Genomic DNA, 26,736 nt, shown 5'->3' with positions numbered 1-26,736 from the left:
AAATATGTGTTACCTGCTGTGGCTGGAGAGATGGCTCAGTGGTTAAGAGCACTGGCTGCTCTTCCAGAGGTTCTTAGTTCAATTCCTAGAAACCACATGGTGGCTCACAACCATCTGTAATGAGATCTCTCATCTGTAATGAGATATGGTGCAAATAGAGCACTTATCACATAAAATACATATATAAATAAATCTTTTATAAAGATATGTTACCCCTGATGTCTTTTGACCAAGACTGATTTAGATTTATGAGAAAAAAAATCACATGCATTTGATGTCTATTTTCTATACCTCTAATTAGTCCAAGCTACTTCTATACTATCACTACCATTTTTTTTTCTCCAGGATGCAACTCAGATGCATTTCTGACTCAAGAAATCTTCACTGGAACTCTTGGGTTAACTTTCTATTACCTATGACAAAATATTTGAGGACAGTCAACTTTTAAGGAAGGGATGTTTCAGCCCACTGTTTCAGAAATTTTACTTCATGGTCATATAATGCTACCACCTTTGGGCCTCTATCATTATAGTAAATTTTACTTCATAGTCATATAATGCCACCACCTTTGAACCTGTGTCATTTATAGTAAATCATGGAGTAAGCACATGGCAGAGAAGATGTTTACTTGATGGCAGCTAGGAAGCAGAAAGACAGGACAGGAGTAGCCAAAGTCTTAATATTCGCCTCTAGGGCATGCTCCCAATGACTTAACTTTCAACCACAAGACACCACTTCCCTAGGGTTCCACTACCTCCCAACACTGCCACAAGCTGGCAAACAGACCTTTAATACAGTGGCTTTTAGAAGACACTTATTGAAATCATAGCACTTGCGTATACCAAATAAAGTTCAAAACATTTACTAATTCTGTGAAGTAGACAGAAGTCTATATTGCAGTTAAGGAAATGAATTGCTTAAGATCACACTAGCTGCAATGAAATAACTATGATTAGAACCCAGGTCTCCACACAGCAAGACTCTAGACATTAAAAAGCACCTGTACCTTCAAAAGAGGGGAGGACCGGTATGCACTGCATGTGTTACTAGAGTGATGGCTTACATAACCCTGTCTCTGAGGTGGGGCACATACTTTGAAATTTACACAAATGGGCAAAGATACCTGTTCTACCTCTTACTGGCTTTGTAAACTTAACTGACTTAACCTCTTGGGTTCTGTTTCCTCATTGCTGTGAATATTATATGACATCATGAACACAAAGGGCCCAGCATGGTGCTAGGTTTACAGGAGATCCTCAGTGAGTGGGATCACACCTCCACCCCTGTATCCCGATTCCTGTGATCTAAAATTCCATTCAAACCTGAAGCCTCAGTACTCAGCGTGTCAATGATTTCTCATCCCTCGTGGCTGAAGCATTGTGGAGTTTTATTAAAATGTAAGTGTTCCCTGGGAGAAGCATCATACATATTAAGTTTTTGGCCTGGTTAACTTTCACTTTCCACTTTCTATGAGTGGAGTTCTTCTGTCTCTGCACCTTGGGGTCAGGGCAGGCTCTGAAGCAGGAAACCACCTCCATGCCACCTGTTAAAAACTCCGCTCGATAGTCAAGGCCCATAACTTAACTTACATAACTTATCCCAGAACCCGGCTTCGACAGGCCACAGCTTTTCCCATCTCAGCAACAAGTTCTATATTCCTGTGTTAGACCCTAGGGAGCATCTGGCTTTTCTGTGTGAAGACTTGCCTTAATTTTTACCTTTTCTTTGCCTTCCTCCATGACCTTAAAATTACTGGTCTGAGTTGTGGTTCAGTTTGGAAGCCACAAGAAGCAAGTGATAAAATTTGCTGCCCGTCAATAAGAGACCTGCTCTACTCATTTGAACAGTGCCTATTTTGTGGACTGGCATGACCCTGTGATCTGTGAATTTGGCTGATTCCTTTCATGGAACCACAAGCCACAGGACATCCCATGTCCTGCCTGCCACCCAATTGTGTCAGTTCTTGGGTGCTTAAAGACTGTGTTCCTTGGCATCAGACAGAGCCCGGGCGCCTTGAGTGGCATTTCCAGTCGGCAGGTAGTTTCACCTAGCAGGAAGGTTAATCAGATCTGAGGGAAACTGGGAGGGCGTTCGCCCTCTTTGCTAGTGCAGACACAGACTCTTAGGGAAGGCAGAGTCGCTTAGAATCACCAAGTCGGTGAGAGTTGATCTGGGACACTGTGGCTCACCAGCAAGGCAGAGTCCCCTTTCCCCCCATCAGGTCCCAGGCACATCGTTGAGAACAAACTTTTCCTTACTGAGTCTTGGACATCCAGTGGGACTCCGAGGTTAGTGCCTGAAGTGTGGGTCTAAGAGAGAGGTAGGTGGTGAAAAGATATCCCTCTGCACTCAAAAAGCAGAGGTCCAGGCCCAAGGGTCCAACCTGACCACGATGTTAGGAGCTGGGCAGTCCTTCACCAAACTGGCAGCTAGATCTGGACCCCATTTCTTGCTCTCCAGTCTGGAACAGAGAGCCAAGAGTAACCTGAACTGTGCTCTGCGTCCCGCCAGGGCCTGGGCTCGCCCCCTCTGGTGCCCTCGTGCCTCCCTCCTTCCCTGGCCCGGCCCCTGGCCCAGAGTGTGCCCTGGCCAAGCCTAGACCCTGTGCTCTGTGGCTCCTCTGGGCTCCAGGTTGGCGCAAACAAAGCCCTGATTGACTGCCCGGAGGGGCGGGTCCCGCTGCGGGGCCGCCTCCTCCCCTCAGTCCCGCCAGGGATTTGCCCGGAAGCGCGGGGGTAGGGGGAGACTCTGAGGGGCGCGCCGGTCTGTGGGGGTCAGAGTTCCAGGCTTGAGAAGATTGTGCCCACACTCTGTCCGAAGCCCAGGCTATACCCTCTAGGTCACCCGTCTCGAGTCCAAATGGGAACACAGGGACTCCAGAGGACAGGGTGGGGTCTGTCACGGACCAGCTCTTGTCTTGGGGTTCCCAGGACCAATCTAGCTGCAAGTTGTTTGAAAGAAAAGAGGGAGTGGACTCAAGGAACTGGCAGGGTCTTCCCTGGAGGCTAGAGGTTGATCAGTGTGGGTTCTGGGACCTGCGGGCAGGAGAAGGTAGGGTAACAGGGTAGTCTCTGCTCCTTTTGCTAATCTAGTTCATCTTCTAAGCATCTGAACAAGAAAAGGAGCCAGTGATTTGAAAAGGGAGTTTGGGGCGACAGCAGCGGCTAGAGTAGGTAGGCGAGTAAGAGGAGGAAGGGCTGGGGAGAAGAGCGAGGTTGTAGCGGCTGCCTGTTGAGGAAGAGGTGGGAGGGAGGAGGAGGGGGAGGAGAGAGATGACGTGGGGAGACGAGGAGGGGGGTTGGACGGGGGAGGAGAAGGAGAGGGCTCGAGGGACCGTCTGTCGCGGGACAGGCTGGCCAGCTCGGGCGGGCGCTGGGAGGAGGAGGCAGGGGCTGAGGCAGCAGCGGCGGCAGTGCTCGGAGCGGCGGCAGGAGCAGTAGCAGCAGAAACAAGTACCAGCCAGACAACAGCTCCTCCGGCTCCCTCCGGCAAGCCACAGTCAGTCCCCTAGCTGCGATGGCGCTGCCAAGCCCGGCGAGCGAGGAAGCTGAGGGGCCCTGTCAGGAGGCAAACCAGGAATATCAGGAGCCCGTGTGTAGTCCTGTGCCCGAGCCGGAGCCAGAGCCGGAGCCTGAACCGGAGCCTGAGCCCGAGCCGGTGCCAGTGCCCCCACCCGAGCCTCAGCCTGAGCCTGAGCCCCAGCCCCTACCCGACCCTGCGCCCCTGCCGGAGCTGAGCTTTGAGGCTGAGCCAGTGCAAGAACCCGAGCCCACGCCCACAGTGGAGACCCGAGGCACTGCTCGTGGTTTTCAGCCTCCCGAAGGTGGCTTCGGCTGGATAGTGGTGTTTGCAGCCACCTGGTGCAACGGCTCCATCTTCGGCATCCATAACTCTGTTGGTATCCTCTACACCATGCTACTAGAGGAGGAAAAAGAGAAAAATCGCCAAGTGGAGTTCCAAGCAGGTGAGTGGCCCCACGTGCCCCACCTGGCATTGTGGGCAAGGGCGTCTGCCCCTCCGTCATCCCCATACCTCTTGGTCTAAGGCGCCCTTTCAAAGCGCCTTTCTCACTCCTTCTTGCCCGTGTCCTGCTAGAGCATGGGTTGCAGGGTTCTGAACAGCCTGGGCAATGGAGACCTAAGCTGAAGCGGTCCCGAGGGTGAGAACTCGGGCATTCATTGGTTACGGGCAAGCAATGAACTTTTTTGCCCTGGGACAAATCCAGACTCACCTTTTAGATTGTTTAAAGTACTTTTTCCATGTGTGCTGGGGAAAATATTGGCAGGATTTGGGGGCGGGGGCGGGAAGAGAAGTCTTGTAGACAGGAGACAGTAGGAAGGTGGAAAGGCTGAAAGAGAAACACTGAACAACGGGTCCCCACAGCAGACCCCATTCCTTTCGGGGACCAAAGCTGTTTTCTGTCAAAACCCACTTCAAGAATCCTGATGACTCTTCGCTCAGAGTCAACACATGGCAGGCGTGTGAGTCGGCAGGAGAAAAAGGGAGGAGTGCAGGGAGGGTGTGCGCGCGTCTCCGCCTGCTGTGGGTACAGTCCAGCCAGGCCGTGTGGTCGCCTGCCACTCCGGGAAGCGCGGCTCGCTGTGCCCTGGAAGCCGAGCCCCAAAGGCGGCAGGGAGACGCGGCAGGGAGACGGCATACCGAATGAATCCCAAGACTCAGTTTGCACCGCTCCCTGGCGTCCTACACCTCTGTTATCCGATCGGGCTTCTTTCTCCCCGAAGTTAGAATGCTAACCAGCCACTCGAGCTTTGGCTTGGTACTGACTTGGTCATCCCTAAGACTGGATGGACAGGGTTGGAGACATAGCCCTCACCTTACAGGCACGTGGCTGTGTGCAGATTCCCTAGTGCGGAGACACCCCCCACCCCCACCCCAGTGACCTTTGGAAACTCAGACTGCTCGCTCTGCAGAAGGAACCCCTCCGCTGTTCTGATGAGAGGTTTCTGTACCTAGCCAGTAGCTTGAGATATCCTTTCATCAAAGATTGTTCCCTCTCTGAGTTGTCAGGATAGTTGGAAGTGTGCGCACCATCTCTTCAAGTTCCCTACTTGGAAAAAGTGGAAAACATGGTGTTCCCCTGGAGTTCTGGGGGCCCTTTTTGCCGACCTCCAAAAGAGGGGACTTTTGGATTATCGAATGAAATAGAAACTTTGAATTCTGGGATGCCCGCTTGTGGATTACTTTTAAACATGCCCCTCCACAGCCTTCAATCAAGGAGGTGTGCTGTTTGAGGCTTTGCTGGGCTATCTCGCAGAAGGGGCTTTCGGGACCTTGTCACCCATTGGCACAGTTGCAATGTACAGACCCCACTTGAGAAAATCTCGGGTGTACTCAGCGGCTGTCATTGGCAGTCTATAACCACCCAGGTTACTCGGTACTGGAGTGGAGGGGTCCCTGGACTTTATGGGACAACTTCTGGGTGGAAGGCTGCTTCTATGTTCCCTGGGACCACCTTTTTCCTGCTTTGATGCAAATCAGGGGCTCTTGGGAAAGCAGCCAGGCTAGGCCCTCAGGATGTTGCCGTGGTTACTGGAAGGTTGGGGGGGGGGGGTGCTGCTGAGAGTTGTCTTGTGGTTGAAGGCTGACTAGTGGCCTTCAGGGTCAGTGGCAAAGTTTAGGTGAAATGTAAAGGAAAGCAGTAGTGGCTGAGCTGAAGTTAGGCCCCCGTATTTATGTGACGTGATCAGGCCTAGTGCTAGGGCCTTAGGAGCATGCAGTAAAACTTGGAAAAAGCACTATTTTACCAGGAAAAGGTTCACTGCTGGGGAACAGACTTCAAAGTAGGTGATCATAGGAGACTCAGGGGGAGGGCTGGCAGGGACTTTCCGGTCAGTACCTCACAGTGCAGCTGGAGGGGGCGGTGGTGCTGTGGTCTTTGCAGAGGTGTGGCTAGTGTGTAGTGTGCCAGCACAGACTAGGTCCACTGAGGAGCTGGAGTTACCGCCTTAAACTATGAAGAGACAAAAAAGGAATTTGGTATGTCCCAAGGGTCTGAGAATACATTGGTGTGGGTCCTTGTGGTATATCATGATTTCACTAGTTATTTTTGATACGGAGCCTTTGAGGAATGCCTCGGTGAGGCAGTCGGTAACACCCCACTACATTCTTGTAAATATTTGACAGAAACGTTTCATCCTCAGAATTACCTTTCTTGAGGCCCTCAGATTCCTGAAGCTACTGTCTATTGACTTGTCTTTTGGGACAGGCTCTTGTCATGTAGCCTTGGGTGGCCTAGAATTTGCTGGGTAGCCCACAGTAGCTTTACACTTGTCGTATCCTCCTGCCTGAAATTTCCAAGTGCTAGGATGATGAGCACGTGCCACCATATTTGCCCAAGTCACAATTTAGATCTTAATATTCCAAACATCTTTGCCTACATACAATTCCTTCAGTCTATTCAAAACTTTGTGGTCACCAATGTCAGAACACTGGAATATCAAACAGATAGGAAAAACTTAGTGTTTTGCTTCTGTCTTTATAAACCAGCATTTGCCCAATAACCAGTCTGGGGGGGACACTTAAGGAAGTTGGTACGTTGTTTATTTCTATTAATGTGGTGATTTTTACATTTTCTTAATGTCTTACATGACATCCATTCCTAACAATTTATTAATTTAGCATTTGGAGGTACTCTGCAACCCAAACGTTTGTTTTTCTTAGGCCTAACACTGTCATGGCCACGGAGGTCTGCATAATGGCTTAATTGGTCTAAGATTCTGCAGTAGTGAAAGTCCCAGAGAAAGGTAATTTTAATGTCTACAAGATAATTCCAAACAGGAGGTCTCTGGCACAGGTCAAGGAACAGATAGAAGAAAAGTGGAGTTTGGGCTGTGCTATATAGCAGGTAATACACAATCTTTGTGAATCCTGTGGTTTTGAGGTTCTGATGTGGCTCCAGGTATATATTTTTGTTTTCTTTCTTCAGCTCATTTAAAGGAAACCAACTCTCCCTAGAACCTAGGCCTGGGTGGTTCTTGAGAGTGAAACAGATAACCAAGGTCTAGGCTTGGGGGTGGAGGTAAATGGTAGAAGAACAAGAAAGAAAGGAGTGTGGACTTTTGTAGAAGTCACAAGAAATTGGAGATCTCTCAGCCCAGAAAAGACATCAGATAGGACAGGATGCAGCCAGACCATTTTGTATGATATATTGACAAAGCTTGGTTTCTTGGGACAACAGCTGACCCTTATGATGGGAAATGAGAGCAAGACAGTATTGGTTGCTAGCCCTAGCTCACTCTTCAAACCCTCCATAGAGGCAAGATTGGGGTTTAAGTTCAGCAGATAAGGCAGATTTAGCCAGAGTTGCTAACATTGGATCCAAACTCAGTCTATTTTAAAGTGCTTCAGAGTAAGTCCATTACCTTGCTTTCTCTGCCTTGACTTCCAGTTTACCACTGAGCCATACGTGATGAGAGGTCTTTTTATTCGGGAGTTTAGAGGTATAATCCTTGGAAATTCCTGAAGTAAGCAGGGCTAGGGCTTTCACTAATAAAGAAAATGGACAATAGTAAGAAAGGTTCACTACTGGTACAAGATGGTTTAGGTTAGTGATCTACCCTGTTGGAGAAAATCTTTTCCTCGACATACAGAAGACTGATCTACTACTGTGCTTTAAAGTGAGTAGGGGCAGAAGCAAGCCAGCTGTCTTTCTCCTCATCGTAGTGTTTTTAAGTACCTGCTTCAGTGTCTCATTGGGTTTACTAGTAAATTGTTGACTTTGAGATTGAGATATCTTTGGAGTAAACATCTGTCAATCTCCTGACTTTGGCTGAAGGCTTTTGCCTGCTGTTCAGCAGAGCAAGATCATGGTGGTGCTTTAGGCCACAGGGCCAATGGCTAGGCATCTTTCAAATCACTCCTCTGCTCCTCTCCAACCAAAGTCGGTCCCAGTCTGTGACCCTGGTTCGTGCTATAAAGAATGAAGATGCGAGGCTGGAGCGCTGGAAAACCAAACAAGAAAATGCTTGTTGGAGCTGATAGATGGGTGGACCTGGAGCCTTGTCTCATTGTCCAGTGGCCTCAAGTGCTCATTGTAAACAACTCCTCTTCCTCTTGCCCCAACTCCTCCTCCTAGTGGCATTGGTGAGTGAAACTTACTCTAAATCTAAAAAGAGTGAGACTTCAGGTCAAATCTGAACACACACGCCCCTCCCCTAGCTGATCTCAAGGATAGCCACTAGGAGTTAAAGAATGTGTGATCCCAATCTACGCTGTATGTCAGTTGTCTATCTATAAAACAAGAAAGCTAACGTTCTAATGAAATTTCTAACCCCAACATTATATTCTTCTAGAATTGTGTGCTGGCTCATTCTTTACTACTTACCTGGCATATGTTTTGTCATGCAACCAAAAATTTGTTAAACTTCCTGAAGGGGCTAAGTGGTGTTGAGAGTATATTTAGGAAAAGGGAAGAAAACCACATGGACACCATTTTTTCTACTTTATCTGTCTTTCATTTTAAGACTATGGGGCTTTTAGATCTATGCACGTTTTAAAAAACCAAACCCCATTTTGTTCAGTATGTAAGAACAACACTGAGCCTACACACATTTTTCCCACAATGTTCTGCTCTCCAGAGAACTGGATTTCAAAAAGAACTCTCAACTTGGCGCGCTGCTAGTCTGTACGATGCTCTTTCCCAGTATTCAAATCTGTTCCTCAAAAGTATTAAAATGAAAGCACTCCCTCGGGCCTCAGCTTGGACCCCTCTCTTTAAAACATAGATTTAATTTTATTATTTTATGTGTGTTTTGCTTGGATGTACATCTGTGTATCACATGTGTGCCTGGTGCTCTAGGAGGTGATGTGCCTCCTTGTGGGTGCTGTAAGTAGAGTTTGGGCCCTTTGCAACAACGAAAAGTGCTTTTAACCACAGAGCCAACTCTCAAGCCCCGGGCCTCTCTCGTAAAATTTAATTTCCTACAGCTTGCTCTCATTTCCCATAAATGCATGGTCAGTGTGACCTTTGTTTTTTGTTGCTTCAGGCTAGAAGTGGAAACCAAGATTTCTGAATGTTACACAGAGCTTACCATTGGGCGACTTCAGACAGGGCATTTTTGTAGCAGGCTTGGGGAGTCTTGGAGAGCCTTGGAGAAGGCTGAGGTGCATACCTGTCATCCCTGGTCACCTTTGGCTTTGCTCTGTTTGGCTGATGGGGCACCAGGCATGAATTGCTTTCCTTTTACACAGGATTTTTATCTTCTTGTCGTTTGGCTCATTTTTGTGAAGAATAAGCCAGCAGCTAGACTATCAACATTTGCAGATGTAAGAGATGCTGTCTCCACCTTTTGAGAAGTCCAGTTTCTCAAGAGGGTGCCTTGTTCCTCCCAACAACCAAATGCTATGGGGTTTGCTTTGTTTTATTGTGTGTTAAAAAGAATTTGGTTGTTTGTTTTAGATTGTGTGCATGATGGAGTATGATTTTTTTGACTTGAACTCTCACTTGGGATTGTGTGAGCTCTAGATTGTTTTGCTTACTTGTTTGTTTGATTGGTTGATTGATTGATTGATTGATTGATTGATTACATTTTGAGACAAGAGCAAGCACCCTCAAACTTGTAGTGGTTCTCTGGCCTTTACCTCCTGAGTACTCAGAATCCAAACATGCATAACCACATATGGCAGCAAGGCCTTGTTCTTAAAACATGCACACATGTGTGCACATGTATGCTGTCATTCATATGTTGTGAATATTCTTTTGGAAAGAAGTCTTCCCCTATCTTTCTACAGACTTAAATTTAATCTGACAGGGGTACAAGGTATCCAGCCTAGAAAGCATGCTAGGTCAAGAGGATAGAGAGTACGGTCAATCTGGCTGGGTTATATTTCTTGGTCCAGACCCATTTGCTACTCCCCAGTTATGAGACTAGAAAACATTTATTACAAATTAGACTCTGTATTCACATTCTGAATGCTACCTAGCATTCAAATGTTGCAGAGAAGGGAGCTGTGGTCATAGCAGACATCTCTGGCTTCAGTGGTAATAAAGGACCTGCCCTGAAGGTGAACGCATTGCCTGCTTATATGAAACAATTCAGCATCTACTTGTGGGTGGAGAATGTGGCATGTAACCTCTTCATCTTAGCAGTCTTGTCCTTTTCTGTTCTCCACTTTCATGTTAATAAGAGAAAAGTGCAAGACTGGCTGCCCCCGCCATGTTATCTCAGCTCCCCTCACTTCTCATTATGTCTTTTTATCATATTTGTTAGATATACCATCTTCCTCCCCACATTCTTCTTCTCTTTCTCTCCACTTCTCAGTTAGGAAAACAATTGTTTAGGATGTTACACAAATTCAGTTCTATCTGCAGTACTAAGATCTCTCTCTCTCTCTCTCTCTCTCTCTCTCTCTCTCTCTCTCTCTCTCTCTCACACACACACACACACACACACACACACACACACACATATACACACACACACGAAGTCCTCTCTTTTTTCTTTTCTCCCCTCTCTTGCTTTCCACTCTAAGTGAAGGGTGACTCAAGAGTACGGAAACCACCACCAGAGTTTTGTCTTCGAATAGCTGTTATAAAACCCATTTGGCCATTCCCATACCTTCTTGTTTCACAGCCCAAGAGGTATTATTATGGTTGAGTCTTAATAAAAACCAAGAAATTTCCTCTATTTTGCTTTAACTCCTCACCATCATTGTTCTCCCTCTCTTAGGTCCCCAGAACTCCAGACTAGGTTTAGCTTCAGGATTCTGGTTCATACTACCTATCATCTCTCTTTTTGCTAGTAAAGGATGCACAGTTGGTTGTAGAGTTTGTGTGTATAGTGGGATAGATAATGTCTAACTGACCTATTAGTAGAGTTCTTTTAAACATGATGTCTATGAGATTGAAGTCATGGTTTTAGCCACTTGTTCAGGTTACTGAGCTCACAAACAAAAAGATTCTTCTGTTGATGGTCCATGTCACTCATGCAGGGATGAGAGAATTGGATAGAAGACTGGAGATAACTCCCAGCCAGCCCTCTCTGCCACTGGAGTGACATAGGTGGGGGGAGCAGTATGGAGTATGGATCCTAGCATGGCTGCCTCTGCTGCATTCCACAGTGGGATTTCTTTGTTCTTTAGCTCCATACCTCTGCTGAGCATCCTAATTATAGTAGTAGAAAAGTTGTGATAAGCAACATTTACTTAACAGCAATGAGTTCTGTGGAAATTACCATCCTGCACTCTTCAAGTACAAATTTGTTTGTTTTAATTCTCAACAGTCTAATCATATAGGTACCATCACATCCTCCACTTTGTAGATAAATCAAAGCACAGAGATATCTTGTTCAGGTTCATATGGCAAAAGCTAGGATTTGGATCTCAACAGTCTAAGCCCAGAATTTCTGCTTTTTGACCCTGAATTAACACATAACACAGCTGTAAGAGCAGCTACCTTGGGACACTACTTTGGAGTTTTCTCCTTCCTGCATCTTCTAGGCATCCTTATGAGAAAGGGAGATGACATGTAGTAAACAAAGGTTGAACAGTCTTGTGATACAGAAAATCATCTTCTTGCTACAAGTCTCACTGTATCCAGAGTGTGTGTACAAAGAATCATAATTCTTAGAGTCCAAAAAATGTTAGGTAATCTGTCACTTCTTTGTTCTTTAATTCTGAACAAATTACATAAGCTTTCTAGGACTCAGCAGTCCCACATACAAAGGCCACAAAGTTATCCTCAGCAAGTAATATTTAATTTGATAACTCTGTCAGGGTAGAACATGACGTGTGTTTGCAAAAGGTCTTTGTAAATTGTGGTCATTGCTGTTATTATGATGATCCTTGCTCAGACTCTAGAAATAAAGTCACTATGCTTTTGTCTAAATGTGTCTCTGAATCTCTCTTCCTATCCTCTCACTCTCAATTTCATCCCTTCACCATCTCCTCTCTGGATTCTTCTGCAGTTTGGTCTGATGTCCTAAAGCTAAAGACTGGAATAGTTGTCTTTTCTTTGTTCCTCCTCTCTAGGAAAGCGCAAGAGGAGGAGAGATCAGATGCCATATACATTCAACAAAAGCAGGCACGTGAACTTATTCACACTTGGCAAAAACTGACAAACCTCACTCTGTCAAGGGCTGACTCTTTTAGTAGGAATTGCTAAGGCTGGGGGGCTGATCATGGATGGAGTTAGGGTGTCACTTCCTCCAGGGAGTTTGTCACAACGTCTTGTTCTCTTGCAGATAGTAAGGAAGAAGGAACGGGATATTTAGGGTCAGAAGGTCTGGGCCAGAGGACATTAAGTTTGTAAGGAGATTTTGCTCCTTTGTATTTAGCTCTGGAGTGGGCCAGTTTCCTTGTATTTTAAACAGGATAGCCCCAGAGAGCTGAGGTCACAAAGGAAGACTACAGTAGTAGTTTCAAGCATGCATTTCAGTGGCCACTTAGGAAGCCTCCATTAAGGCCAGTTAGTTGTCTAAGGAAATGGCTTTATTTTGTTTCTTTGAGACAAGGGTCTTATTCTATAGCCCTGGCTGTCCGTGAACTCATGGTGATCCTTCTGCCTCAGATATCAAGTTTTGGGATTGTAAGCATATGCCACCATGTGTAATACATCTGTCTTTCATTGCTTGTAACAAAGTGTAAACCGCAACCCCTTCTTTAAGACAATGGATTTTTAAATACACCACAAGTAAACATCCTTATTTTTAGCTATTCAAATATCTAAGCTAAAGGCCCAAAGTTAAAGGTTGATGGCAGGCATTTGCCTAGCACAAACAAATGTCCTAGGGTCTTTCCCCGATCTGCCCCTAACCAAGAGATTGAGAGGTAAGTATGGAAAGACAGACAGACAGACACACACACACACACACACACACACACACACACACACACACACACTACACGAGAGAGAGAGAGAGAGAGAGAGAGAGAGAGAGAGAGAGAGAGGGAGGGAGGGAGGGAGGGAGGGAGGGAGGGAGGGAGGGAGGGAGGGAGGGAGGGAGGGAGAGAGAGAGAGAGAGAGAGAGAGAGAGAGAGAGACCCATCTTACAGGTCTATAATTGAGTTATGTGTGGTGTGTCCTTAACCAATCTGTTTGTACTGAAAGTTGCTTTGAAACGGGGTTTGGCAACGAGTAAAGGCAGAGAGTTGCTGGCGTGCTCCACTGGCCTGCTCCACACTTCTCAGTCACTGGCATTATGCTTTCCTCCTTATCCTGAACTTAGCCAAAGTCGATCCTCGAGTGTTTCTTTGTGGAAATACATGGAGATAAAATTCAAAAAATACAGATAAAATTAAAAAGATACGGCGTTGAAAATTCTCTCTGTCTCTCCCTCCTGTTCTCCTGTTTATCCCCAAGGCTACTAGTACTTTCTAGGGTATCCTTCCAGAAACATTCTGCTTCTTGCTAGCATTCAAGTGAATAGCCAACCTTTAAAGTGCAAACGATAAAGCATAACCCACATTATCTTCTAACTTGCCTTCAAACTTCAAAGTATTGTAGATATTAGTTATACATTAAGTCCATAAAGCAAGCCCTCATTCTTTGACACAGCCATATTATACTTTTAAATGAGTATATCATAAATTATTTAATCAATGTCTCCAATATTTTCCTATGGGCTTTAGAATGAAACAGCAGTAAATGGAGAAGCCACATCATATGGTTCCTGGACAGAGTCTTCAATTTCTTGGAAATTTTATTAGTTTTCTAATACACAAGATAATATTATTGCTGATATGGAAGTTAAATGAGACAACACATGTTCAGCATCTAACATACAGTTTGGCACCTACTGAGCATCTGATTGTGAGTTCATCCCCATACATTTTCCTCCAATTGCATGAATGTGGGTTTAATCCAAGAGACTAGGTCTTTACTGTGTGCTGGAATGACCTCCAGATGAGTGAAAGCACTGTCCCTTAAGAAGTTTACCATTTAAAAAAAAACCACAATATTCAAAATAACTATGGTATTACTAAGTAGGAAAAATGTGTATTGTATTAAATTAAATATTGTTATCACTTTCTTGTGGTGATGTGGGCAAAGAGAGAAGAATGTAGTATCAGCAAAATCTTGCTGGTAGGGTTGGAACTTAACATAGGGTTTAGCTACATGGGAACTGGTCAAAATAACATTCAAGGGGTTGAGAATTAGACAAATTGTAACCAGGTATTGTGGTGCAGACCTAGAATCCTAGCACTTGGAAACAGAGGCAAGAAGATCAGGAGTTCAAAACATAGTACCACTTTGTCTCAAACAAAACAAAACAAAAACCAGAACAAAAAATTAGACAATTTGTGTCTTAGATTCTGTTTTTTGTTGTTTTGTTTTGGGGTGGGATTTTTTCCCTCTGAGAATCCAGTGAGTCACTGTTCCCCATTAGGCCCTACATAGCAGGTGGGGCAGGGTGGGGTTGAAGGGTAGAAGAAAAAATACCAAGTATATATGGAGAGAAGGCCGTAGAGCGGGGGGATGTCTGGGCATTAGGCCACAAACGAGAGGCCTGAAAATGACCCGTGGCATATCAGCCTGAGCCACACCACCTGCTTTTCTATGTCAGCAACCCAGACATGTTTTCCTAAGCATTCTGGGGCCAAGAAGAGTGCAGTAGCAGAAGCTCTCAGTCTCTTAGTCTAGCTTCCTAGTGTGTCCAGATCCTGTGAGCCCCAAAAGAAAGAAGCCTGTTGAGTTTTCAGTCATCTCTACATTGTAGTTAAATCTCTGTTTCTTAAATTCGTGGAACAGTTAAAGAAAATTGTTTTAGCTCATCATATGCCAGTGTCTTTGGTCACATCAAGAGCTACATTGACAGAATCTGGGAAATAAAAAATTAATATGATTTTGTGTCTATTCTGGGAAAGTTCACTGTATGGAAGGGCTGTGTAGAATTCCTGTTTCCCTTTTCTAGCAGTAAATGAGAGTATGCAGTGATTCTAACTCAGGGCCTCCAATTCCATGCTTCATGGAGGTGGAAATGCACAAGTTTTCTGAAAGCTGCAGTAGGAATTTTGCTAACCTTGGTAACATCTGAAATTTAAGCATACAGGTAAGAAGCAGGATATGTAGTAAGAGAAAATCAGCAACCAGGAGTTGTGCCATTAAGGGAGTAATAATGAGAGTTATAGAAGGAAAGATTTAGATATAACTGAGAACTTGTAGCTGGAATTCAGAATATACTGTCTTCAGTGAGGAGAAAGAGTAGGGGAGGGGAGTGGAGGAGCAGAGGGAAGAAGAGAGGAGAAAAGGGAGGTTTTGAGCAAGTTCTTTGTGACCTTGCTAAGTCCCTTTTCCTTTCTGGACTTCAAATTTCTCTCCTTCTGCAATGAGAAATTTGTACCAATGAACAGTTTCACAAGGAGACCTTGGGCATGATGGTGATGGGGAATGGCAAAGAGGTGAACAAAAGAGGTTCTTTGATGAAAATGGAAACATAGCCTCACAGATTTGAGAAAAGACAGCTTTCAGAGATAATAACTATCCATAGCTTCAATCCTATAACCTTAAAAAATTTCCTCAAGTGAGGCAAAGAAGGATGGCAAGATGGTTTAGCAGGTAAGCTCACTTGCCACTAAACCCAAAAATCTTAAGTTCCATCCTCAGGAACTACAGAATGGCAGGAGAGAACTGACTTCCTGTGAGTTATCCTTTGACATTCACACGCACTGTGACATAAGGGCACATTTACACACACACACACACACACACACGCACACACATGCACACATACACACATACACACACACACAGGAGGGTGGAGGAAGGGAGGGAGGGAAGGAGGGAAGAGGGAGGGAGGGAGAGATGTAATAATTTTTAAAGAGAGATAAAAAGAGAATTATGTGCATATATGGTATATATGCATGTGTGTATCCTTGTGCTAGTAAGATCACACCTCAAAGCACAGTTAGTATTTGTTAGAACCAATTATGATATACTGAGTTAATATCATATGAAGTCTTTTCTGAATAATCTCCACTCCAAGACTGCTTTCCAGTAGCTAAGAAAAATGGCTCAGTGGTTAAGAGCATTTGTTACTCTTGCAGAAGATCTTGGGTCTGATTCCCAGCACCCACATGGTGGCTCACAACCTGTAACTCCAATTTCAGGACAGTGGCACTGGATACACTTATGGTGCACAGGCAAAATACACATAAAACAAAATCAATGGATCAAAAAATTAAAATTAAAGTGGCTTTCTGGATACCAGAGTGGTTTTCTTATTTAAAAAATGTTTGTGTTTTATGTGTAGGGATTTCTTCACAGAGACAGCGTGAATGAGCACTGATGTTCAGGAAACTGTTCAGATAAACACTATTCACTAGCTGTTTGTCTGTGCACAAGGTATTTAACTCCTCTATACTGCCATTTCCCTGTTTGTACAATGAAGATAACAAAACCACTTACGATATATGGTCATGACATGAATTTATAAACTGGCTTAGAACAGTATCTGACACATTGTAGGAACTACACACATGTTTGCTGTTCTTGACACCTATCTAATAATTTGTGGCTTGTGAACCTACATACTAGGGCCTGAAAGAGCAAATGTGATCCCCGGTTAGCCCAATTGTAGTCAAGAAATGGGGATTGGGTGCACTGTTATGATACCACAAGGGTTGCTTTCATGTTGCCCAAGCCCAAGACTAGATTAGGATCTTCGGAATTCCTAAAAACTATTTTTAGACTGTTAAATGCTGGAAGAAGACAGAGTTCAATTGGTAAATATTTATTTTTCTTATTTGGATGTGGCCTTAACTTATTGATACATAATATTATGTTCAATCCACATGTGAGGTCATCCCACACCAGTGAGAATAGCCCATACACTCCTCTCTAAGTTCTGGAAAGAATCCATAACTATTCGTGATCTACACAGCTGTTCACAGCAGTTCTCCACCCAAGCCATTCTATACACAGCAGGGAGCTCTGTATCCTGTTCCTACTGGCTTATCTGGCCAAGCCTCGTGGACTGTTTGCTGGTTGGAACCTCCCACACAGTACTTGGAAGGATTATTATCTTCTGGGAAGAGGTGAGGACATATACCTGGAAGTTTCAATAAAACAATCCTGGCAGGAGGCTCTAAATATTATCAAGTTAAAATGCTGGTATAGTGTTGGAATGAAAGAGAAGAATGGTTAGGACCCTCTGCCTCTTGGTGACAAGTGAAGCAAGAGTCTCCCAGCTCCGACTATTCCAGTGGCTTCAGCTCAGTGACCTTAGAAACCTTGATGTCATTGTCAGCTTCTATATTTCTCTGTGCATCAGTAGGTTCTAACCACCCAAGTGGTGAACAATAGGACAGTTATGTGATTCAAGAACCAAAGTGGTTTGGGGCTCTTTTTCCTTGACCTACATCTTGTCCATGGAAAGAATAGCTCAAATTAAAATATCCATAGGCATGCTAACCAGACAAAAGAAGAGACATGATGGTGTTATAGGTAAGGGAGGTAAAGAGACTTCTATTTGCCATCTTTCCTGGGGATGCCACCACTCACTTTCAGGCCTGTGCTATCTGCCCTTTTCATAAAGTGTCTCAAACATGGAAGGCTCAGGTGGAACCGGTCAGACAGGATGTTATGAGCCTACGCCTTGTAGAAAGGGAAAGACAGATACACACACAGCCACAGGAGAGAATGAAGAGGAAACAAATCTATTGTTCCAGCCTCTAACTTGGAAAAAAACTACCTACGGTTTCCAGGGTATCACCAATGAACATTGCTAAAGAATGCTGTGTGGCTCACCTGTGTCCCATGATGGACTTGGCTGGTACTCCAGACAGGAATAGAAACCATAAGGCTATATACCAGGCCATGGCTCAACAGAGGCTAGTGCTGGCTTTGAGGCCCTCTTCTTTTTCATGCAGTTAGTGTTGAAATAAAAGATGCCTTGGGATGGGAGCTCACAATGAAGATCCCAAAGGTAACTCCCCTTTGTCTCACTTCTTTACATTCTATGTGGCCTAAGATTTAACACTAAGTAGGCAGTTTTAGAGCCCTGGCTTTACTGTTTACCTGATCCACAACCTTAGCCAAATCCAAACTTCACTTTCCTTCTCAGCAGAAAAGAGAGCGGTAGAGGTTATATAATCCCTACCTCTTAGCTGTGTGATAAAGTTCAAGTGATAGAATTAATGTGATAACCCTTTAGAAACGTCTTTGAACACTCTACATGAATTATGGTCATGATCATATTATAAGCGAATTTGCAGGTTTGCATATGTGGTCATGCATGTATATGTGGACTGAGACATTTACCCACTGTGCATGCATGTATCAGCAACTCCATTTGTGTAAGAATTATGCATACATATCTGATTTTAAGGCTGAACTCATGACCTGGATCATTAAAAATGCATACCCCCAAAATGTGTGCAGATATGAACACCCTCATACTGTGAAATGAATGTGTGGACCACAGCATTCATCTCTCTAGACTGCTCTCCTAGGAGTCTGAAAAAGATGCTCTTTCTAAATTCCCCAACTTCATCCTGCCAGTGTCTCTTTTGCCCTTGCTGGGGCCTCTTCCTGGCCTCCATCTTGCTTGGATGTTAGCACAGCTGCTGCTAAAATTCAGGCTGCCTGTGTGGTATCCACGAGGCTGGAGAGTATGGGTCCTGTCCAGTTGCTCCATGAATAGCACTACAGCTCCTTCCCGCACAATGTATTTATAGCCATGGTTGCAAATAGCTGACAACATTTTTGGAGTATTTTTCAAAACACAGTTAATCTAGCCACAGAAATAGTCACTGGCCCAAATGCTCTGAGGCTAAAAGAAATTAGGCCTAAAGGAAACTGAATCTCACATCCCTCTTCTCCTCTTCCTCCTGTTCATCATCCCTCTTGTGACCCCCTTTGGTCACTTCTTATTCTACAGATCTCTGAGCTTAAGGTATGGGGCTATGGTAATCTCCAAGAACAGGCCTGAGGCTATGGTACTATGATTTTAGGTAGGGTTAGAGTATCACTTATTATCAAAACTAGGATCTTTTGAGGATGGAACAGAACACTATTAATATTTTTCTAGAACACTAGGTTTAAAGCAAGGTTGTCACAGGTAACTGAAAATGTGTGTTCATTCTAGAAATTGGATCTATTTGTTACAGCTTTCTGAGAAGAAAAACACCATAAAGGCTCTTCACAAGGTGCCTTAAGAAATGTATGTGTGTTTGTATGTGTGAAGGGGGAGGGTTGTTCATTGTGTGTCTGGGTTAAATTTGTACGAAATTAAGCGAGCATGTGAGCATATCTAACATTTTGTTACTGTGGTTGTGTATGTGTGTGATATATGTCATGATGTGTGTACATGGATACCGTAAGAGTGGAAGAGCATGGGAGAGACAGCCAGTCCTCACCCCCCCTTCACTGAACTGCACACTCAGTTTCAGGACAGCAGTCACATCATTCACTGCCTCATCTTACATGCAGGGAAACCAAAGCATGGGTAATAAGATTTATACACTTCCACCACTTGTTTGGCAATGGTAAGTTGTTGACTAGCAACAGTCACAGTAATCCTGGTTGGGTGTCAGATGCCAATCCATATGCATTGAAGTGAAAGCCCAGCGATTTCTTAAAGGTTTTTGCAAACAATGGGTACTTGGCAAGTGCAGAAAGAAGCTTCTTTAAGTCATTTTGAAGTGCCTGAAAAGACTAGGCTTGGGTGCCAGGGGAATTTTTAACCAATGGTTGGTTTCCTTGGAGCTGTTTCTCCGAAGGATGCTGTTAAACAATGGAAGCTTTGAAATATGACTTGATATCACCCTTCTCATCCTTCAGCCTAAAGATGCTATTTGTCTTAGAGACAAACCTTGATCTCGAGTAGAGATTCACTTAAAATTTTCACAGGATTTAGGCTAGATGTAGGCTGGACATTTCCCTAACCTGACAAAGGCGACAGGACAGCCTCTCTCCCCAAGACCCTGATATTATTCCTGTCCCATCACACTGGACTCCAAGACAATAGAAATGGCTATAGATATCCTAATGGGGTTAGTGGTGAGGGCTAAGAATCTGTGTCCCCAAAAGGTATTTCATTTTCCCTGGATTATTTGCTCTGTAGCTGAGGATATCCCCATAACAATTAAGCGGAAAACACCAAAACAGTAGTCCTCACCTGAACAGATTGAGCCTGCTTGAGGTTTCATTTTCTCTACAAAGGATAAGGCAAGATATGGGTCAGGAGAAACTATTCCAGTTTTTTGTCCTGGAGTTTGGAGTCAGCCCATATTCACTCTGGGCATTTACTGTGTGCTTAACATCAAACTGGATGTTTACATAAATGAATTATATCTATGAGGCCTAACAATAACCCTGTAAATACACTCCAAGAAGTAATTACCAGTGGCTTGGTAAAGTAAAATGGCTAATAACAGCAGAATGAGGGTTCAGCCACAAGTTTCTTCACTAAAGGAACTTATTGATAGCCTACTGCATGCCAGACATTATGCTAAAATTTTTTCCATGGATTATCTCACTTAATCCTCAGAATAACTCTGTGTGTGGGACTGTGGGTATTTTCCCCTCCAATATTTTCTACATAAAGCTATTAAGAAGCAGAAATATTAGGTCATTTATCCAAGATCCAGTGAAGGCACTTGCAGTAAAGGATTCAAATCCAGTCCTGTTGACTCTCAAGAGTCAACGCTTCTCTGCTCCTCTGTGAACAGCAGTATATGCTTCTGGATAGTACCCCCTCCATACTAGTGATTAAAACCTGGGGTTTTGAGCATGCCGGGCACATACTCTACCACCGAGCCACAGTTCCCAGCTTTCAAATAACTCATAAAGCCTTTTGCAGCTCTGACATTTTAGAGGTCAGTCAGCTCTATGGTAATCCTTCCCTATTAACCTCAGCAGCCTTGGAGTTGCTTGACTGTGTTCTCCTGTTATTCTTCTCTGCCCACTCGGGTCTCCCTACGTGTTATGCTTCTACACCAGTAGACCCAGTGAATGTCTCCTAATCAGCTTAGTCTGAGCTGCTCTGGGGCTGACTCGGCTTCTTCACTTCTTCATGTCCCAGGAGATCCCTGGTTCACGCTAACTAGATAGACTACCCAGAAGGTTCAGGTCCAGCAAGAGTTTCTACCTCAGTAAGTAAGTGGGGAACAATTGAAAACACCTGTATCTACCTTAGACCTTCACAAACATGTGTTGACATGTGCATGCACATCCACATATATGTCAAAAATCTGAGTTCTGCCACTGTCTGTGTGCTTTACTACCCTGAACATTCATTACCTTATTGGTAAAAATCAGGGCATTTTTCACTTTTCACTTTTTTTTTTTTTTTTTTTTTTTTTTTTGTGGAGAGTAAGTACATGCATGGAGGTTAGCACTTTCGGAAGTTGTTGGTTTTTTAGGTTTCTTTTGGTTTGTTTGTTTGTTTGTTTTTCTCCTCTCCTATAATGTGAGTCCTGGGGATCAAACTCAGGTCATCAGGCTAGGCAAATGTGCCTTTGCTCGCGGACCCTCTTCATGGACCCAAAGCACCTAACCCGTGTTTAAAGGCTCGAGAGAGTTTAGATGAAAAGAAAATGTATGTCAAAACATTTGTTTAGATTTGTGTTGTACGTTTTGAGGATCAGAAGAGAAAATAGCTTGGAAACGTTTGGTGCGCCTTGATGAGCTCCTCTCTCGGGATGAGCTGCTGTCCTGACTGTTCTGCTCCCTGCCCGCCCTTTTATACATACAAGAATGCAAATCTGCCCAGCCTAGCTAATGCCCTGTCCCCCTGCCCCGTTTGCTCTGTAGACTAGGTGACCACCTGCTTCTGTAATCTCTGTGACAAAGAATCACAGAATTCTTTTTCCTTTTCCCAGAAGCAAAATTTGCCAGGCTTTATGTAGAGAAAGGCTTTCTTGTTTCACCTGTTGAGTGGTGCCAACCCTGGGTTCATACAAGTCAAGGCAGACATATTTGTAAAATAGAGCCCGTCTCATGGTGTTATTATTAAGCCCATCATTGTGGGTAAGGAAACTGACCTCAGAGAAGTGACAGATGATAAATGGTGAGTTCTAAGTTGTGTGTGTTTGCGTGCACACTGTAGTGGGTAGAAAGTTTATCTGAAAGCCTTTGAGAAGTAAACAATCTGTATTTGCTTTTCCGATAACCATCACTCTTCAGTAATAAAATAAAACTAGGCAGTAAGCACGATAAAAGTTAAGCATTAGACCAAAGAAATACTGACTACGCATTTCTTCGTGTCTGAGCACTGATTTTTATGCAGGTACGTGTGTGTACACACTCATGTGAAGGCCAGAGGTCAACCTAAGTCATCATTCCTCAGGAGATGTCCATCCTGTTGTTTTGGGACAGGGTCTGTCAATGGGACCTGGGACTCATTGCTTTGGTAGGCCAGCCGGCAGGATAGCTTCAGGGATCTGCCTGGCTTCACTTCCTCGGTGCTGGAATTATTAGAGGTGTGTACCACCATACTTGGTTTTTTGTGTGAGTTCTGGGGATTCAAACTTCCAGGGTTCTCATGCTTGTGTAGCAAGCACTTTATCACCCAAGCCGTTCCCTCAGCCCTGTGTGTGCTAGTTAACCGTTCTGTTTCCTCTATTCAGTTTGGGTTTCCACAAGAAGACTCATTTCACTAACGACAGCATATTTTTCTGGGTGTTGTGATGCAAGAGAGTCAAGGGGAGACAGAATTAAGTTGCACACCTGTGTGAAAAGAAAGATGAAAATACAGCACTTGAGTCAAGTAAGACCGTCGGTGATAACAACAGCTAACAGTTGACAAAAGGTTCCCTGAAGCAGAATCAGCTTCTCAAAGCTAACGCAGTACATTGTAGTCTTAAGCACTTGATGTGTCCGTGTGTGCGTGTGATCGCGTGCGCGCTCGTGCTCGTGTGTGTGTGTGTGTGTGTGTGTGTGTGTGTGTGTGTGAAAGTGGGGGGCAAAGGTGGGATAATGTTGTGTGAGGAAAGGGCATTATAGTGGTTCCTGTGTTTCATTCTAGGCATGTTAATCAAAGCCAGACCCACGTTGTCTTCTTGGGCCTTATGTGCAAGGCTACTTTAAAGGTATGATATGCTTTGGATTTGTTTTACAAATCGCTGTTTTTAACAACCAAGGTCAGAGATTTTTGGCTTTTGCTTTGACAGCTAGCCATACCCCTAAGAATTCCCACAGGAAGCCCCAAGAATTACTTTGCTCCTGGACAACTGGCAAATGACTGTCCTCTTTATTTGCCCTGTCTATGAATTCTGATCGGAATGGTGGGGGCCAAGTGTTCTTTCTTTCTCTCTTTCCCTTGGGGCCAATCGGGTTTCTGAGCTGCATTCTCACTCATTCTCTGAGCAAGGCTGGAATTCCCAAAGCACCATTGGCCTCTTCAGTTATCCAGGGGCAGCTGGGCAGTACAGAGTTCCCACACATCTGTCCTGTCCTTCCGTTGGCAGCCTGGCCTTCCCACCTCCAGTTTCCAGATCCAATCTAAATCAGTCATCTACATTATTCCCCTTCAGGGAAAAAAAAAGCAAGCAAGACAAGTTCCTCTCTTGCCAGCCCAACAGCACTCTGAGCAGGCGTGCAGAGAGCGTCCTGAGTTCTAGCAGACTGTGCCATACAATTATCCAGAGAATGGTGGCTGAAGCTTGCTCACCTCACACACAGGGACCCTACTTGTGACGTGAAACGTACAGCAAGAGAACATTATATTTGAGGAAAGAACTTTTGAACTTGGCACTCTAAGACACTGCGACTGATCCAGTTCTCCCTCAGCCTCTGACTTCAGTCTCCTGCTTTAAGTCATGCCCAAGAGAAGAACTCCGTCCATTTTCTTGTTGTCAGACTGCAGATTTTTGGCCCAAGGCCCAGGTGAGGAAGAGGATGACAGAATGACAGGGTTACCTAACTGTTTGCAACAAAGAATGCATTCCTCCCCACCCGGCCCTGCCCTAACATGTCATTGAATGCCTCTTCCTGTGCCACCCCTCAGTAAGCTTTTGCCCTTCGCTTCCTACATGAAGCTGTTATTGCTTATTTCAGTGGAAGGTTGTCCAGCATGCAAGAAGCCTTAGTTGTAGCCTTTGAGCCTGACCACATATTTCTTCTCAGTCTTGGTGAGTTTTCAGAGGCACTTACTATCAGATGGATCTCTGTGAGTTTGAGGCCAGCCTGGTCTACATAGTGAGTTCCAGGAGAGTCAGGGGTACATAGTGAGATGATAGATAGATAGATAGATAGATAGATAGACAGGTAGATGATAGATAGATAGATAGATAGATAGATAGATAGATAGATGATAGATAGACACATAGATAGATAGACAGACAGACAGACAGACAGACAGACAGATAGATAGGTAGATGGATAGATAGGTAGATAGATAGATAGATAGATAGATAGATACATAGATAGATAGATAGATAGATAGACAGACAGACAGACAGATAGACAGACAGATAGAAGTCCATAGTTAAGTATTCCAAACTTGCCTCAAATTCATAGAATGTAGAAGCATAAAAGTCACCAGTGGCAACCTCAGCTAACCAGTACAATCATCTAGATACTGTGTTTAAAATAAATACAATCTCTCTGGAGTTAGATAAACTCAGTGAACCAGAATTGCTAAAGCACAGCCTTCAACTCAATATTTTTTAAAAAATTTGACACTGGATCTGGTGCTACAGATATGTAACTCCAGCTATCTGGAAGGCTAAGGCAGAAAGATCACAAATTCAAGACTTACCTGAACAGTTTAGACCCTGTACTGAAATTTTAGAATTGTAAAATTTGCTAAGGTTGTTACTCAAGGCATGGCACTTTATTAGCATGTGCAAGATTTTGGGTTCAATTCCAAATATCTCACACACACACACACACACACACACACACACACACACACACACACCATCCCCAGGCCCCCAGTCTCATATACACACACTCAAACACATACATACACACTACGCACACCATACACATATACTACACATGCATCACCCACATATACACACAGCACACCCCCATGGCCCCCCACAGTCTCATACATAATACTCACACACATATACACACCACACACATACACTACACATATACATACACACACATACACCACATCACACATACACACACCACACCCCTATACTCCCAACAGTCTCCTATACACATACTCATACACATGCATGCACATCACACATGCACACATATACACATACAGTACATCATACACAAACACATACACCACACCTCCAGAATCCCTCCCACAGTCTCATGCACACACTCACACACACATACACACACCACCCCTCCAGACCCCCAGTCTCATATACACATGCTTACATATACCATACACACACACACACACACACACACACACACACACACACACTCCACTGAGGGATTCTAATAAAAAAGATCTATTTGTCAAGTTTAGTATTTTGTTTCCTAGATGAGGAAACTGAGGCTCAGGGAGGCAGGGACCTGTAAGAAGTGGCCAGACAGGAAAATAAGGGCAGAGCACATGTGTCCTGGTTTTCATTGGTCCCATTTCCATAGAATACACATATTACATTTCTTCATTTTCCTTGATAAATTACTTGTCTTCCCAGGCTTTCATAACTGATTATTCTAATTGCAAAGCCACATTGAACCATAGCTTAGGACTCTGAGTCCTTAAGTTTTATCCTTGGAGCTAATCTCTTGCTGGGCAGGTGGACATTTTTAGACCATGTGCCTCAGTTTTTCTAGAGACAATGGGTTTGTCTCCAAGAGAGAGATGTGGCACCCCTCTTTTATAAAGCAAAACTGCAAGGTTTCAAGTGTGTGTGTGTGTGTGTGTGTGTGTGTGTGTGTGTGTGTGTTGGTAGAGATGTGCCCAGAGCTATGTGACTGCTAGGACTCAGCTCTTATGCAGAGAAATATGCAGTGTCTAGTGGGAGCAGGTTATCCAAAGCTCAGGCTGACACTGTCTGTTTGTTTATCTCAGGGAGTTTTGGCCTTGTTCCCACTGTATTATCGCCGGCAGCTGCCTTAAGTACAAGGATAATGACATGTTTGAAAAAAATGCCTCAAACATCAATTAGCCAGTATTGAGACAACCCCCAGGAGTTGTTTCTTCATGTCCTTATGTTAGCTCTACTTATCACTCTCCAAGCACTGTGCTTTCAAATCGGTAGAACTTCTCAGATCCCTGGTCCACTGTTCTGTAGGGCAAGAGAGGAAATAGAGTGGAATGACAGCTGGTGGAAAGCAAGGCTTAATTGACTCGGTAATTTTCATTTGTGTACATTGAGGTGCACTTGGTGTGGAGCAGAAGAGGGGACTGTGGATGAAGCATTGCCTATCATTAGACCTGGCTTCTAGCTTCTTCAGTGTCATGTTCATTTGCTATGTTATTATAGACCAAGCCCTTACTCCTTTCTGCTTCAGTTTCCTCTACCACACAATGACCAGATTAGACAGGGAGCCTCTGGCACTCTAACTAAATAGTGGTATTTCAATTACTCAAGTTGTAGGATCATGGCTGGGCACCTAATGAGTGACGCTCGTTCCCTACACTCGTGGTTCTATTCACCTCATTGTGAATCTGCTCTTAAAGTACTTATTTACCTGCAAAGGCCCAAAATAGAACCCCCAAAGTGCTGCTTGGTTGTGTTGGCTTTGGTGGGTCACATCTCAGCTCAGGCTGGCTTCATACACTAGAGACACTTCAAGTACAACTAACAGCTGCTTTTCTGGTCACCCGTGGGTTTCTAAGGACATAGATAAGTTGCCCTTTCATGATCCCCTCTACGGTTCTCTATTGTTCTGCTCTGCAATATCTATTG

The 26,736-nt window shown here is 44.3% G+C and overlaps 1 protein-coding gene across 1 annotated transcript in view; it reads left to right on the top strand.

Moving 5' to 3' along the window:
• The first annotated feature begins 3,389 nt into the window (after positions 1-3,389).
• The window catches only part of SLC16A2 (solute carrier family 16 member 2), a 110,321-nt gene continuing 86,974 nt past the window's right edge, over positions 3,390-26,736 (top strand). Inside the window, exon 1 of the mRNA XM_080910913.1 lies at positions 3,390-3,964. Within this exon, the coding sequence (XP_080767039.1) occupies positions 3,517-3,964 (448 nt within the window). The 5' untranslated portion in view covers positions 3,390-3,516. The remainder of the gene's footprint in view (positions 3,965-26,736) is intronic.

This window comes from Micromys minutus, assembly GCF_963924665.1.
Source record: "Micromys minutus genome assembly, chromosome: X".
Taxonomy (NCBI): domain Eukaryota; kingdom Metazoa; phylum Chordata; class Mammalia; order Rodentia; family Muridae; genus Micromys; species Micromys minutus.
Note: the sequence above shows the minus strand (reverse complement) of the source record. Positions and strands in the feature narration are given on the sequence as shown.